Raw genomic sequence first — 16,317 nt, forward strand, 5'->3', positions numbered from 1 at the left:
TGTCATTCATCTACCTGCCCTAGAGGAACCTCTATCGGAGGGCCGACCACGAAAGAGCTGAGATACCTGAAACACAGGAACCTCAGCCTTACTCTTTTTAGCGATGAAAGTCGTAGGTAGGACTTTTCTTGCTGTTTTAGATATTAAATCTTACGTGGTTTTCTGGGCCAAAGATGAAAAGGCCTCTATACCAAACCTTGAGAGAAGGGTGAGAGGAAAAAAGAGTATAAATCAATTCTGATTTTGATTGGGCGTGACCCCATTAGCCAGGAAAGAGCAAAGATGGGCCCTTTTCTTCAGGAGTCCCGCTGAGAAAGGTGCAGTTGATTCGTTGGAACTATCTCGAGTCCTTTATCCATACACGACATCAGATATATGAGTTCTTCGGTGTCAGTCGTGTTGAATAATTCCATCTTCCTTCCTAAATCTCCAAATTCTTTTGAGGGGGTGGTCCATTCTGATATCGACCAACAACTTCGTTTTCCCCATGGCCACTCGACGAGAAGAATCAACAAGATTCGAGAAGGTTCCTGGGAAGGGGCAGGTATTTCGAGGCGAACGATTCTCCAGTTTGATACTAAACGCTAGACCTTGAGCTAGTTTGGTTGGAGGAAAAACAAAGGCTGTCTTTCATTGTTTCTCCTTCAGAAAGTATCCATTCTTCGACAGGTGCGCTCGAGGGACGACTGCTCGGTAGCTAAAGCCTCTTGCCTCCCTTCGTCTGTCGACTTTCCTTCTCACAGGGGTTGGTGAGCTTGGAAGAGGTCTAGGACTAGGAGCACAACAGGACCGAAAGGTCGCACCCTCCACTGCACTTGCACTAACAACATATTAACACTTGTATTTTTAGATCTCTTATTATCGATCACATATTATCCCTGTCTTCTGAGAGGATTTTACCTGTTGGGCCAGGGTCTGAATGGCAGCCAACAAATCATTAAGTATTGGGTCCTTACCTGTTTCAGTAGGGGTTCAGAGACTACCACTACAGGAGAAGGATCAATAGGATAGTTATCAAGGGAAAAGAATGAACTATTCCTGGTTATATCAAGAAGAGTGAGAAACAGTACTCTTGGCTCTTCTGAGCGGTCTTTCATTCCCGTTCTTCAGACATACTAAGTGGGGATCCAAGGAGACTTTAGCAAGCCGCTTGTATCCCCACACACATTTTTCACACTCGATGAAGTCAGATATGTTATAAGAAAATCCAAAAAATCGAACAAGCGAAAGCCAAGCCAAAGTGTACTTCACCAAAATAAGCTGCGAAAAACACAGGCCACAAGCGAAATTCCATCGATGCTACCGACACAGCGGCAGGAAGATCTGAGGAATAGTTGGAATGGTTCCAGGTACCTGGGTAGAGGCGCACAGGTGGTTCACCTGACTACCGATCGGCGATTGCCGCGAGTTTTTGAAATTCTGCCGTGGCGTCAGGGACTTAAGCTATATATATATAACTACCAGGTAAGTTAGATGTTTAAAAACTTTGATTTAGAAAGAAATGGAAAATTTCTCACCAACAATACTAAATACTATTCCCAAAACAACTCTTAGCTTCCTGAACAAAAAAGAATTAAATGCTCTTACACTGAAACAATTTCACTGGCACTTCCTTCTTTTTTAGTTCCAGTGCTGGCAGAAAGTGTAGGATCCATGGCAATGTCATGAGCAGAGTTTCCTTTAGTTGTAAAACTTTTGGTTGCTGCCAAAACTTCCTCCTCTTCTTCCTCGGCTTCATCTCCAAAGGAAAGTAACTTGAAATTTCTGAAAAGATCAAAATCAACCAACATGAAAAACTTTCCTCTGGTGAAAATGTCACCAATTAGCAGTGTGAACTTTGAAAACATCTCAGTAATGTGAATGAACATATAATGCACATTATTATACTGAATCAGTGACAGAAAACCAGTCTTACTTACTTAGTACCCTTCTTCTTCTTCTTCCGTTCCTCTCTGGGAATCTCATTTTCAATTTTCATTCGAGGAGTAATATCTGGAAACGGGTTATTTAATACCTCTGTCTTAACAATTTTATGGGGATACTCTGGTCTATCGTCCTGAAACAAAAACAACACAGTTGCATAATATTACCCATCATATTTCCCTGGGTACTGGAAACATACTTTTGATCAACAATGTTTCAAATCCCATTAAGCCTCTTGAGTCCTGGTTATAATATTTACTTCTAAAAAAATTAATTGATGAATTTTTCTAGAAGCCTACTATTTGATTCATCTACAAAGATTATTGATTTCAGGCTGAAGAAGCCAGCTGATCAAGTTGGTGAAAGCTTCCTGTATATAGCAATACACATACACATACTACTGCACACTATTTTTCCAATATTGATTTTGTTCATTTTCTCTACCGTTCTATTCTAACTAGATTCCTGACAAAAAAAACTGAACATACTGTCTTTTTCAACTGCAAGACTTCGAAGGGCTCCTTACTTAAAAAACCAAACTGTTGATAATCCAATATTGACAAACTAATCATCCCGATAAGCTAAACCTTACTAAAGTATGACACTAATCAGGAAAAGCACTTACTATTGCAGCCTAAACATAAAAGAGGAAATAACTCACCAATGTTGTTCATAAAGTTACTTGATCAAAGGAGAATTGCAAGTACCCCAGTCATGTAAGATAATGTATTTGAAGTTAATTCTTGTCTTGTATATTGAATAAAAACAGAGGTACATTTTACACAGAATAAAAACATAGTTGCATTTTACACAAAATTAAGAACAAAAGAGTATTTTACACAGTGTAATTGGTGCACCCCAGAATGCAGTTTTGAAATGGGAACTTTTCAGACACAGAATGGTGAATTTTTCTTCAAAAATCTTAACAACAACCTTGCATAGGACAGCCTGTTTATTATTGGTAAAGCCACAAATATAAAATGCTTCAGGTTGTAATTCAGTCACCAAAAGAAAACTTCAATAAGGAAAAAAAGTGCCTAAATGCACAGTTCATCTGATCACTGTCTTCTGCTGGTGCTAAAAATACTGATTTTCTAGATCACAGAAGTTAAAAACTTTTATCCTTAATTAATCAATTTCTATGGGGAGATGTTAGCAGAGAACACAGACAATTCTAAGAAATGCAATGAAGTGGAAGGAAGTCACAACAAAAACATAGGTTGCAAAAACTGGACCGATGGGGAATCTCAAACAACCAAAGTCAAGTTTGAAAACAAAGAATAGAAAATTTCACCTAAGAGGCTGCAAGGAGAGAGTGTTAGAAAATAGTGTTAACACTTTTTCTAATTCTTTGTATATATTTATTTATTTACCAATATTTTTGTTTTCATTTAAACTGGGAAATTACCTATTTTTAAGTAATTAATATCGTTTAGGTTTCTGAATCAAATGCTGATTATTTTATTGCTTTGATATTGATTACTTAATTATTTAAATAATGGTTCTTTAAAGTTAAAGTAATAATAATTATTTAATGTTAAAATAATAATTATATTAGTTTAAATACCTTGCCAAGCCTTTACTGCTCTTTAAAATGCAGTTAAACTACTGAACATTTTGATACTGCCTGTTTACATATTTCCGCTCCAGGAGTGATCTACTGGTCTTTACTTGACTTTTTTTTTTGGAGAGCCTGGAGAAGTCAGTACTTAAGCAGCCATTAACACATCCTACCTTCGGTCAGGTACTCATCATCCATGGAGTGACTTACCTTTTAACCGACACATATAAGCTGGACATCATCGCCATATCTTCTACCGGCTCATGATTCTACCACTTACCATTAGATTGCAGTGAATATTTACCTACATCTGCCAAAGGATTACTTACAAAGGATTACTTACAACAGCAGAAGGATTACTCACCTTCATCGCCGTGCCTCCACTTCAAAAGCATTAGGTGAGGCAAGGTTACTTTTCTTAAATTACAAGTTAAAATTCATTTATTAATTTTCTTGCATATTCATTTAAACTTAATTGATTCAGTGATCTACTCGTCTTATTAAAGTGCTCTATTCCGTTTCAATACTCTGCTCGTTTTTGACAAATAGTGTTTATTCTCAGATTGTTTGTGTTCGTATGGAGGAGAGGTTAATCGCATCCAGTACCGTACAGTATATATTTTCAATTAAGGCATCGACGGCAAACCTCTTCCGAGTGCATACAGCAATAATTCTTCACGGCAGATATTGAAATCTAAAACGAACCTGTGTACATAATTTTGCATTTTTTCCGAATTTTTTAATATTGTTAAATATTTAATTTTTCTTTCAATATTAATATTAATTATTTACTTTTTTTATTCGAAACCTTATTTAATTATTCCGTGAAAGGATATTGAATATTCAGTTTAACATTCATTCATCACATATCTTAAATTATTTTTCTAAATGGCGCCCAACAATAAATTTAATAAGCGAGTAAATTTAATAAGCAAGTAAATTGTTGCGATGTATGGTATTTACAGTTAACGGTGTCCGCCCATTTTCTTTACTCTATATGTTAATTACTGTACTTTGCGGCTATGGGGTCAAACGTGATTTTTTTAAGCGTTCTTTCCTTAACTTTTCTCGTAGAGTGGTAATAATATTAATTTGTTTTTTGCTCGTGCCAGTGACTTTTCTGTTATTTAACTGTATACTGTTCGAGAATATCGTCTATAAGCATTCGATGTGGTCATATTTTGGCACATGCATCATGTTTCTTGTTGGGGATCTTTTCGGACAGATATATCTAGTTTCTATTTTTACAATGTTTTTGTAGGACATACTGTATGTGCTGAATTTGTTTCTGTAGCGTTAGTTTATGTATTTTCGTACTGACGTTAATTTCTCGGTATCAAATGTAACGCGTTCTTGATCGCTTCAAAATGATATTATCGACAGCAGATTGCTGAGCATTGTAATGCCTTTTACGATAATTGTAATGATTTTGGCGATATAGTTGCGTATTAGTTAACTTAATATGTGTTGTATTAAGTTATATGCTGTTCGAGGTTTTGATCTATAAGCATACGATGTTGTCATATTCAGGCACTTGCATCGTGCTTATTGTTGGATTTTTTTCCGAATAGGCGTATCTAGTCTTTTTACAGCACAATAGTTTTTGTATGGTGTACTGTGTGTGCTATACTTATTAATGTAGCATTATTTTGTGTATATTCTTGCTCATTAACTTCTCAAATATGTCAGATGTCAAATTTCTTATCGCCACAAGGGGTCATTGTCGGCAGCAGATTACTAAACGTTGTAATGCTGTTCGCGATCATTGTAATGAGTTTGGCGAAATTGTTAGGAATCAGTACATTAACACTTTGAAATCACTAAGGGTGAAAGTAGAAGATTTTAATCAGAAGATAGCCGAGCATATATTTAATGAAAAAGGTGAGGGGGCATTGGCAGAGGAATTTGAGGTCAATGAAGAATATGATGTACTTATAAGCACTTCGTTAGCAAGTTTGCATGCTTTGAATACAGACGTGTCCGGTAATTCAGGATCAGAAACTGATATTAACAAGGTCTCTTCCTTAAAGATGCCAGAGATTCCATTGCCAGTGTATTCTCATTTAAAGGGGGAAAGCATTGAATGCTTTTTTAGAGATTTTGAAGACATCACTGCAAAGATGAAACTTGATTCGTATAGTAAGTTAGTCTTGTTGCAGAAACAGTTAAAAAATGAAGCACTTACCTTGATTCAGTCGTTAAGTATTGAAGATAGGAAGTATGAAAGTGGTAAAGCTTTGTTGCTTAAAGCATTTGGTTCATCAGATGATATGAAACATGATGCAATGAAGTTGTTGACAGAATTACACATGGGTTATGATTCAGATCCATATAAGTTTATCAGCGACATGCGTATGGCTATGGACTCCTTTAAGAGTTTGAAAATGTCAACCAATGATGTGTTGCAGTATTTTTTTCTGAAGGCCATGAATGATAAATTTAGGGATCATTTAACTGAAGTTACAAGAACCACTAATCCAACAGTTGAGGTAATACATGACAACATTTTTGAGGTGGTAAAGAGATATGCAAACTCCCAACAGAGGTTTTTTAAATCTAAACAGTCTGCCACAAACAAAGAATCTAATGCTTCAAATGTTATATCTCTTAATGTAACCCCTCAGGAAAAGATAAACCTGAAGCAATGTGTATTATGTACTACAAATAATGTACATGCTACTCATGCAATTTTTAATTGTGAGAAATTCCCTAATGCAAAGGCAAAGACAAACAAGTTGAAAAGCCTTAAACGTTGTCACAAATGTACTGGCAATCATGATGCTTCGAAATGCAATTTCAACTTTAAATCAAAATGTAAATATTGTTCTGATTTGCATTTCTCTTTCCTGTGTATGTTCGAGAAAACTGAACAAAAAACACAAGCACCAAAAGGAATACACACTACCAATAATGGAATGAGTCATGTAACGAAGAGTCAGTCAAACGTAGTTTTACCTACGTTTACAGTCACTCTACCAAATGGAAATGCCATCAGATGTTTGAAAGATGGTGGATCCCAACTTTCATTTGTAACAGATGAAATTGCTGATATTTGTAATTGTAATGTCTTGCAAAGCCATTTTCTCGTAACCGTTAATGGTTTTAATGGGTCCAAAACTTATTCTACTAGACTTGTTCAGTTTGAATTTACATTAGGCAAATCCCTGAGAGTGGTAAATGCCGTCTGTATTCCTAGAATAAGGACCTCCTTTTCATTACCGGGCTTAGCCCCAATTGTTAATGTGTTTTTGGCTAGAGGATATTCATTGGCAGATGAGTTTCTTGTCGAAAATGATTTTAATTTTCATAAGTTTGATTTCTTGTTAGGGGCAGACTATGATTATCATTTGCCCACTAATTCACATGTAATTCATCCTACTATGCCTTCGACATACCTAAGCAGTCCCATTGGAGTCTTGTTTGTGGGTAATCTGGATAGGTTGTATGATAGTTTACCTTTTTTGCCAGATTCAGCCAAAACGGCCTTATTCAAAGAAGCTGCAACTCCAACACTCTCTCGCTCTATTTCTGATAATTTTATAGATATTGGAAGTGATTGCAGAGGTACCATTTCAAATTCCTTTGCAGTTGATCTCTGTGGAGTTCAGGGTTGTAGTGAACACGGACGTATTGCCAAAGATGAAGTCGAGGAAGGTACGATAAATGATGATTATGATACCTTGTTATCATGTAAATATGTTCTTGATGATGAAGTTGAATGTTGTGATGAGCAGGATCAAGAAAATAAGGATATTATTGATTTTGTATTGCATTCAACATTAAGAAACGAAGACGGAAGACTTATCATGCCTTTGCTATGGAAGAGTAATGTTTCTAATCTTCTTGCAAAAAATGAGAATTTAGCAGTGGCAATTTTAAAGTCTATTCGCACTAAATATCAACATCAACCGAAATTGCTGCAGATGATTGATCAAACCTTCAAAGAACAGCTAGAGGAGGGTGTTATTGAGGAAATTACAGATTTGGACTCCTTCAAAGAAAGCCACCCTTTCTACAGCTTCCTGCCTCATATGCCTGTGTTTCGTTTGAATAGAGAAACAACAAAGTGCCACAGTAGTCTATTTATCAAATTTAAAGGAGAAATGCTCTGATAAGAAATTAGTTGTCAGTCATAACCAGGCTATGTTGGCGGGACCTTGTATGAATTCGAAGATTTCTACAGCAATTCTACAACTTAGATTTGATAACTATCTGCTATGTTTTGATATAAAGAAGGCATTTTTGTCCATTGGATTGAAGGAAATTGATCAAGCGAGACTTTTACTGTATTGGTTTCGTAATATTACCAAAGGAGATTACAAACTTGTTGCTTACAAACACAACAGGCTACCTTTTGGCCTTAAATCAAGCCCAGCATTACTTATGTTAGGTCTCTACAAGATTCTCATTGTAGATGCAGAGACAGACCCTCCTGAATTGCAAAAGTTGAAGAGGTTGATATACAGTTTGTCTTATATGGATAACCTAGCTGTGACAGCAAATTCAACTGAAGATCTCCAATGGGTTTTTAATAATTTGTCAAGCATATTTGCTCCTTACAAAATCTACTTGCAACAGTTATTTACAAACTCTTCTTTGCAAGAGGACTTGGATGTAATGTCAGAAACGTCCACTGATGATAAAGTGAAACTTTTGGGTCTTTCATGGATGAGAGATAGTGACACCCTTGCCACTATAAAACTTAATCTGAACCCAGAGGCTACAACAAAGCGTCAGATTTTATCAAGCATTGCTTCTAATTTTGATGTGTTCAATTTTAATGCCCCACTTTTAAATAGGGCTAGACTATTTTTTCAGAGACTACAATACAGGAGTGATTTGGATTGGGATACTCACCTTACTATGGACTTGCAAAGAGAATGGACAAATATCACTAATCAAGTGAATTCTGCTCCTGAAATAAAAGTACCACGAGGTATGGGCAAGAGATCTGATTCATATAAACTCATTGGTTTCACAGATGCTTCAAAGCAAATGTATGCTACAGTTATCTATATGAAGAATCTCGACTCAGGCAAAGTAAGTTTCGTACTTTCAAAGAACAAGCTTCTGAACAAAACTGTTGCCACTAAATCTATCCCTTGCTTGGAATTTTTGGCTGTTGCACTTGGAGTTGAAGTTCTTCATGACCTAAGACAGGAATTGTCAGGCCCTGGTGCTTTATGTCCTATTAACATTGTTGGTATGGAGTTGTACACAGATAGTTCTATTTGTCTTAACTGGATTAATTTACATTTTAATAAACTGGATAAAATGAAGAATGTCTCTGTTATGGTAAAGAACAAATTGCATACTATTTCTAGATTATGCGAAAAATTTCAAATTACCTTCTCATTTTGTGAAGGTCAGGAAAATCCAGCAGACATGGCCAGCCGTCCTGTTAGTTACTATCTACTGAGCAAGTCCAACTTTTATACTGGGCCACATTTTTTGAAGTCTGATGACCTGCCAGTTGATGCACTGAAAGTGTCGGTACCCAATCCTCTTGTTATAGCTAATGTCAATATGGCTGAAATGTGCAGCGAAACAACTCTCTTAGAAAACCCATTAATTGAGGTTGATAAATTTTCATCTTTTTCAAAACTTGTCAGAATTTACAGGTATGTTCTTCAGTTTCTTAATAATTGTAAAAGAAAGATGAAAGAGAAGAACCCCCAGAAATATCAACATATTCAATGTTTTGACGATGTTTCCTTGCACAAGGTTGCAGTATCGTTCCTTGTTAAATTTGATCAGTATCAGGAATTTAAGGATATTTTTGAGTACTTTTCTAATTCAGGTAAAACACTGAAAAGTATTACAGACCTTGTTGCCAAATTCAACATTTTTGTTGATGAGAAAGGAATTTTAAGAATAAAAACAAGTGCTTTCGTAAAACCAAATGAACAGGGAACAACTAAATCCAATTTTGCTATCAAAGACCAGCCCTTTGACAAAGGCAATAATATTAGATGTTCATCATCGCACTAAACATGCTGGCTTTTATACACTGCTTTCTGAAATAAGGAAGCAGTATTTTATCATTCATGCATTTTCAACCATACAAGGGGTTCTTAGATCGTGCATAACTTGTAAACGTCTTAATGGTCGCCCTGTTAAGTTAAATCAGAGTGCATACAGGGAAGACCGGTTGATGCCTTCTAATATACCCTTTCGTTATGTCTATTTAGATTACATTGGACCCTTCTCAGTATTGGACAATAAGAAAAAAAAGAAAGTCTGGATTCTTATTATAACATGCATGTGGAGTAGGGCTATAAATTTGAAGATTTGTCATGACTTGACTGCTGCTATGTTCCTACGGGCCTTACAGTTGCACGTCTTTGATTATGGAATACCAGAAAAGGTGTTTTCGGATTTGGGATCGCAGATTGTAAGTGGATTAAACACTGTGAAGGCCTTTCTGTCAGATTCAGTTACATATAATTATATGGTAACAAATGGTATATCATGTTTGCAATTCGAACAATATTTTAAGGGTCACAGTGAGCTAGGATCATTAGTGGAATCCTGTGTCAAAATTGTTAAGAAGTTGATATATGGATCAGTTAAGAAAAATGTTTTGTCTATATTAGATTTTGAATTTGTGATATTAGAGGTTAATCATATTGCAAATCGCAGGCCTATTGCTTTTAAAGAAGGCCTTCGAAAGGTTGACCTAGAATTTCCAGCTCCAATAACTCCTGAAATGCTATTAAAAGGTTATGAGCTAGCTTCTGTAAATATTATTCCAGATCTCCAGTCTCTTCCAGATGACGAGCTTCCATGGGATCACGAGCATGTCAAAGATGCTTATTCCAAGCTCCGGAAAGTTAGGGATAGGTTGAGGGATATATACAACGGTGAGTTTATGGCCCAGATGATACAGCAAGCAACCGATAAAAGTCCAGATATGTTCCAAAGAAACATCATAAGCTGAAGAGGGGGACATTGTACTCATTAGGATCACATGCAAAACCAACGAATTATGACATGGCACGAATTCTAGATGTAAAAGAAAACGAACTAGAAGAAGTAACAGGAGCTGTGTTATTAAAGGGAAATGGATCAAAGGTACATTATCATTCTGAATCTTTAATTCCTCTCTTGACTGTCGAGGACCATGAATTTCATGATGGTGGGGTGCCTAATGCAATTAGAGAGGAAAACAAAAAGCAAGTAGAAGCTAAGCCTTTGCGACAGGCAGCCAAAATTGCCAAAGCAAGGATTAAGCAGACTTACATTGCAGATGATTCTTAATGCAATTCATTGTCTACATGGCAATGTTTTACCTTCGGCAAAACATTCCATCGTCGGGCCGGAGAGTTAGAAAATAGTGTTAACACTTTTTCTAATTCTTTGTATATATTTATTTATTTACTAATATTTTTGTTTTCATTTAAACTGGGAAATTACCTATTTTTAAGTAATTAATATCGTTTAGGTTTCTGAATCAAATGCTGATTATTTTATTGCTTTGATATTGATTACTTAATTATTTAAATAATGGTTCTTTAAAGTTAAAGTAATAATAATTATTTAATGTTAAAATAATAATTATATTAGTTTAAATACCTTGCCAAGCCTTTTTACTGCTCTTTAAAATGCAGTTAAACTACTGAACATTTTGATACTGCCTGTTTACATATTTCCGCTCCAGGAGTGATCTACTGGTCTTTACTTGACTTTTTTTCGGGAGAGCCTGGAGAAGTCAGTACTTAAGCAGCCATTAAAGGAGGTAACACATCCTACCTTCGGTCAGGTACTCATCATCCATGGAGTGACTTACCTTTTAACCGACACATATAAGCTGGACATCATCGCCATATCTTCTACCGGCTCATGATTCTACCACTTACCATTAGATTGCAGTGAATATTTACCTACATCTGCCAAAGGATTACTTACAAAGGATTACTTACAACAGCAGAAGGATTACTCACCTTCATCGCCGTGCCTCCACTTCAAAAGCATTAGGTGAGGCAAGGTTACTTTTCTTAAATTACAAGTTAAAATTCATTTATTAATTTTCTTGCATATTCATTTAAACTTAATTGATTCAGTGATCTACTCGTCTTATTAAAGTGCTCTATTCCGTTTCAATACTCTGCTCGTTTTTGACAAATAGTGTTTATTCTCAGATTGTTTGTGTTCGTATGGAGGAGAGGTTAATCGCATCCAGTACCGTACAGTATATATTTTCAATTAAGGCATCGACGGCAAACCTCTTCCGAGTGCATACAGCAATAATTCTTCACGGCAGATATTGAAATCTAAAACGAACCTGTGTACATAATTTTGCATTTTTTCCGAATTTTTTAATATTGTTAAATATTTAATTTTTCTTTCAATATTAATATTAATTATTTACTTTTTTTATTCGAAACCTTATTTAATTATTCCGTGAAAGGATATTGAATATTCAGTTTAACATTCATTCATCACATATCTTAAATTATTTTTCTATAGAGAGTGGGGATAGCAAATTTGTACATAGCAATATACAAAGTATCTCTTGGAAGCCAAACCAAAATTAGAAAAGGTCAATGGGGTGTCCTGGCCAACAGAGGAGGTATCAAACTTATCCTGTAGATGTAAAGTAAAAGAAAGAGCTGTCAAACTGGACACTCAAAATAGGTAACCATTTCTCTCATAAAGATCAACATGAACATAGCATTACCCAAGTAGAAATATGTTAAAACAGATTCCAAAACAGGTGTCTCTAAAAATCTCTAACCAATCCACTAGTACTACCTACATTAGTAGAGAACCAGAAATTCCTTAAGAGGTTTCAAAAAGACTGAATGCCTCTTGTTGAATGGTTTATATTGTCACCTACAAATGTGTACTGTATTCTTAATAAACTTAAGGTAAAAACCATCTAATAGACACTTCTTCCCATAAGCCTATGCTTAGTCAAAAGGTATTTGTCATTGCTTTGATTCATATACAATACTATACTGTATAAGGCTTTAGCTTGACAAAGTCATGTTCAGCTAACAATGCCATGGAACACTCTTCTAAATGCACACACACACACAGGTGACCACACTTAATAATAACTGTTATCACAACACCTGTACTGACTAAAATGTGAACTTCACCACAAGATGCATTCCTCAACTGGGTGGTGCAATGGAACACTTTTCTAAACACACACACACACAGGTGACCACACTTACTAACTATTACTACAACACTGGTACTGACTACTGAATCAGAATCATTACCCAAAATGTCAACTTCATCACAAGGAGATGCACTCCTCAACTGGGTGGAAGGACCTTTCATCTCTTCATACTAAGGTTAACACATATCCAAGAAATTCCTCATGAGGAACAGTTGCAATAACCGAGAAGTTAAAATTCTGCAGATCATTCCTACCATAGAAGATTCATAAGATAAGTCTTTGCAATCTTCACAGCTCATCAATAAATCTTTTAACATAAATGTTAGGAGTCCTTTTGGGAGGCATATCTGGGAAGAAAAATTGTATTGGGAAATAAGGTAAGAGGTGACTTCATCTCTAAAGAATGGCACAAAATATTCCAAAACAATGATAATATTGTACTATGCAAACCCACTGCCTGAAACCTGTACCAGACAATAACAACACCTTGCCTCCAGAAACTCATTCAGAATGTTAAACATCAATGCAAAATAAAGCAGGGATACACACTGAGAGAACAACTCTATATTAATCTTCTACAGTAGAAACTCAGCAATTAGCTAATTCTGTTTTGTAAGATGTCAAGCATAAGAAAGAAATGAGGTTTGTCTCTAAGGTCAGAGTTCCTCTGTGGTTTAGTCGCTGTGCTTTGTGTGTTGTTCTGGTTTGGTAGTAGCCTAAATGAAATGTGCTCAGACTAGGTAATAGTAGAACTGAAACTGCTCAGAAGGTCATCATTTTTCAGATCAACTGCAGGACATGTCACCATCATGCCAAAACAGTATACTTCGCAGGCTCAGCATGAAGAAAATTACAGCGACAGTAATTAAAATCAACATTTGTTAACCAGGGTCACTCCTGATCCTACTTAAAAAAAAATAAACATTCTATTACAGTAATAACAAACACAATAATTACACTAATTCTATTAATAATAAATGCAATGACAGGTAAGAATCTCTGAGCACTAACCTTCCCAATTTCACCTTCCTCAAATCTTGGTAAATTGTAAATAGTATCACCAGTGATTTTACCAAAAACTGTATGCTTGTTTTGAAGTTCTGGGCAAGGACCAAGTGTGAAGAAAAACTGAGACCCATTATCATTGGGTCCGGCATTGGCCATGGCAACCAAGCCACGGCGCACAAAACGGAGTCGAGAATGGAATTCATCCTGCAATAAGAGCACATTCTCCAATCGATAAACTACATGATCGCAAAATTTATAAAATTAATAACAACTTCATAACTTAAAACAATGGACAGTAAAAAATAAACATGGAAAAGCACAAACAGTAAAGTTAAATGTTAAATTTCTGCAGGAAATCTTAGTGAATATCAGAAATTCTATATCATAGACCAGGAAACGAAAAAGTATCCAATATAAACACTTACCCGAAAAGGCTTCCCATAGACTGACTCTCCTCCTTCTCCTGTACCTGTGGGGTCGCCACCCTGAACAATAAAACCAGGGACAACTCTGTGAAATATTGTTCCATTATAGTATCCCTCTAAGCATAGCTGGACAAAATTCTGACATGCCTTAGGAGCCTCTCGAGACCATAACTCAATGTCAAAATCACCAGCACTTGTAACAAGGAGGACCTGAAAAATAATATAAAAATAAATGAAAATGGCATAAGTTACTAAATTAAATTACTATTTTATCTATCTCAGTACATTAAATGCAATACTGTTTATTATGTCAAGAATTGAACATCCTAACTAGTTCAACATATTTACAAATTTTAATTTTCTATCAAACAAAAACCATAATTTTTACAGTAATCTGTATGTTTTGTGGATATACAAACCAGAGCGTTTAATATAAGCAATGAATCTACACACACAAATATGCTCCAGGTCATGACCACGGGCAGAGGAGTAATAACTCCTGTAATCTCCTGTGCAATATGACAAAGGGATGCATGAATAATAGACCCAAGTCAGAGTGAGAGGTATCTGAACTTTCACTCTGAGAAAACCTCAGAAAACCAAGTGCTGGCCTAAAGATATGGTGGCACAGGTTGGAAGGCAGCTAGTATCTAGATCAATCATTAACTGATGGGTTCAAGTGATGGCTCTACTACTGCCAATCCCTTTGTTAAAATGGATAGCTGAGGGAGTCACACTTTATGAGCCAAAGCTCTAAGACAGGTTGCCAGATTGTAAAGTCTACCTGCAACATGGACCATCCAGCAAGTACTCTACCTATCTGCTGCTGTGTAGAAGAAGGAAGAATGGCTGACGGAAAAGTGAGCCAGTCACCCACTCATTCAACTGCCAAGCTTAAACCATTTGAGTATCTTAAGTGAGATACTTATTTGTCCGTGATAAGCTTGGAGACTACAACTTAATGACTAGCCACCACAGGTCCTACAAAGAAGGGTCCACAGACTCCTGGGCAATGCCCTGGCATAAAATGGGGTAACAAGAGAAACCCCACTGGCTGCCTTCTCACTGGATAGAAAGATATGAGTATCAAGAGGGGGATACCGGAAGTCCTCTGCTGCCTGAATCGCTGGTCAGGAGTAGAGGTGCTGCCCATGTTAAGGATGGCTGTCCTAGTCAGCTTCCTTGAAAACTCTTCAATCACACTTCAGGAAAAAGAATGGTCCAACAGGTTCAAATCTCTCAGGTCCTTAATGTCAGGGGGAGACAAGAGATTAGAGAGATCTAATGTGAAGGATGTAGGCTTAACCTAGAGACACCACAATCCTTCTGGTCATGGCAACCTTGTTCAAAGACTTGGCTTCCACTTTTATTGTAAAAATGATATTTTAATGATAAAATAAAGTTTGTTCATACTTACCTGGCAGATATATATACAGCTGTATTTCTCCGAAATCCGACAGAATTTCAAAACTTGCGGCACACGCAGTGTGGCCAGGTGGTTAGTACTCATTCCCGCCGCTGGGTGGCGGGAATCGGAACCATTCCCATTTTCTATTCAGATTTTCTAGTGCCACTGTCTCCTGAGGGGAGGTGGGTGGGCACTATAATTATATATATCTGCCAGGTAAGTATGAACAAACTTTATTTTATCATTAAAATATCATTTTGTTCATGAAACTTACCTGTCAGATATATATACAGCTGAATCCCACCATTGGAGGTGGGTAGAGACAGAATAGGATTTAGGAAACAAATAAATGTAGGCGATTGACGCCTTGGTTCCTTACCTGTTAGCATAGCTGACTTCGAGGTTACTGTCACCCAAGCCTGCTTCTGCTTTACTAGATTCTCCAGCAAGGTAGGGACCTATAAAGCTGGTGAGATCTAGATGACCTGTCCACGGGGGCGAGACCACAATGGGACTAGATCATATGACCATACTGAGAGGGAAAAAGAGCAACAACCAACCACCTGACCGAGCCTAACTAAGCCATTGAACCTAATATAGGCTAAAGATTGGGACGTCCACATCGGTGGCCACCCAACAACCGAGAATACAAAAACCAAGATTAAAAAATACCACCTAACCCCTAAAGGATAGGATGAGTATTGCCCTCTTCTCCCAACATTGTGTCTGCGGAAACGTATGGTCCCAGCGAAGAACAGTCCTCAAAAGTTGACTTCACATCTCGTAAGTAATGCGAAGCGAAAACTGAATTACTCCGCCAGAAGGTGGTACCCAGAAGATCGTTAAGAGACATGTTCTTCTG

General features: G+C 36.6%; 1 protein-coding gene across 2 annotated transcripts in view; it reads right to left on the minus strand.

The window, feature by feature from the left end:
* LOC136843507 (spliceosome-associated protein CWC27 homolog) overlaps positions 1-16,317 on the minus strand; it is a 41,222-nt gene that overhangs the window by 12,416 nt on the left and 12,489 nt on the right. For both annotated transcript variants that reach the window (XR_010854604.1, XM_067112074.1), the window contains exons 2-5: positions 14,048-14,257; positions 13,626-13,826; positions 1,920-2,056; positions 1,588-1,764 (exon numbers count right to left, since the gene is read on the minus strand). Coding sequence is in view for 1 of the 2 variants with exons in the window: in XM_067112074.1 (XP_066968175.1) it covers positions 1,588-1,764; positions 1,920-2,056; positions 13,626-13,826; positions 14,048-14,257 (725 nt within the window). In the remaining variant the exon portion in view is untranslated. The remainder of the gene's footprint in view (positions 1-1,587; positions 1,765-1,919; positions 2,057-13,625; positions 13,827-14,047; positions 14,258-16,317) is intronic.

Source organism: Macrobrachium rosenbergii, chromosome 1 (genome assembly GCF_040412425.1).
Source record: "Macrobrachium rosenbergii isolate ZJJX-2024 chromosome 1, ASM4041242v1, whole genome shotgun sequence".
Classification (NCBI taxonomy): Eukaryota; Metazoa; Arthropoda; class Malacostraca; order Decapoda; family Palaemonidae; genus Macrobrachium; species Macrobrachium rosenbergii.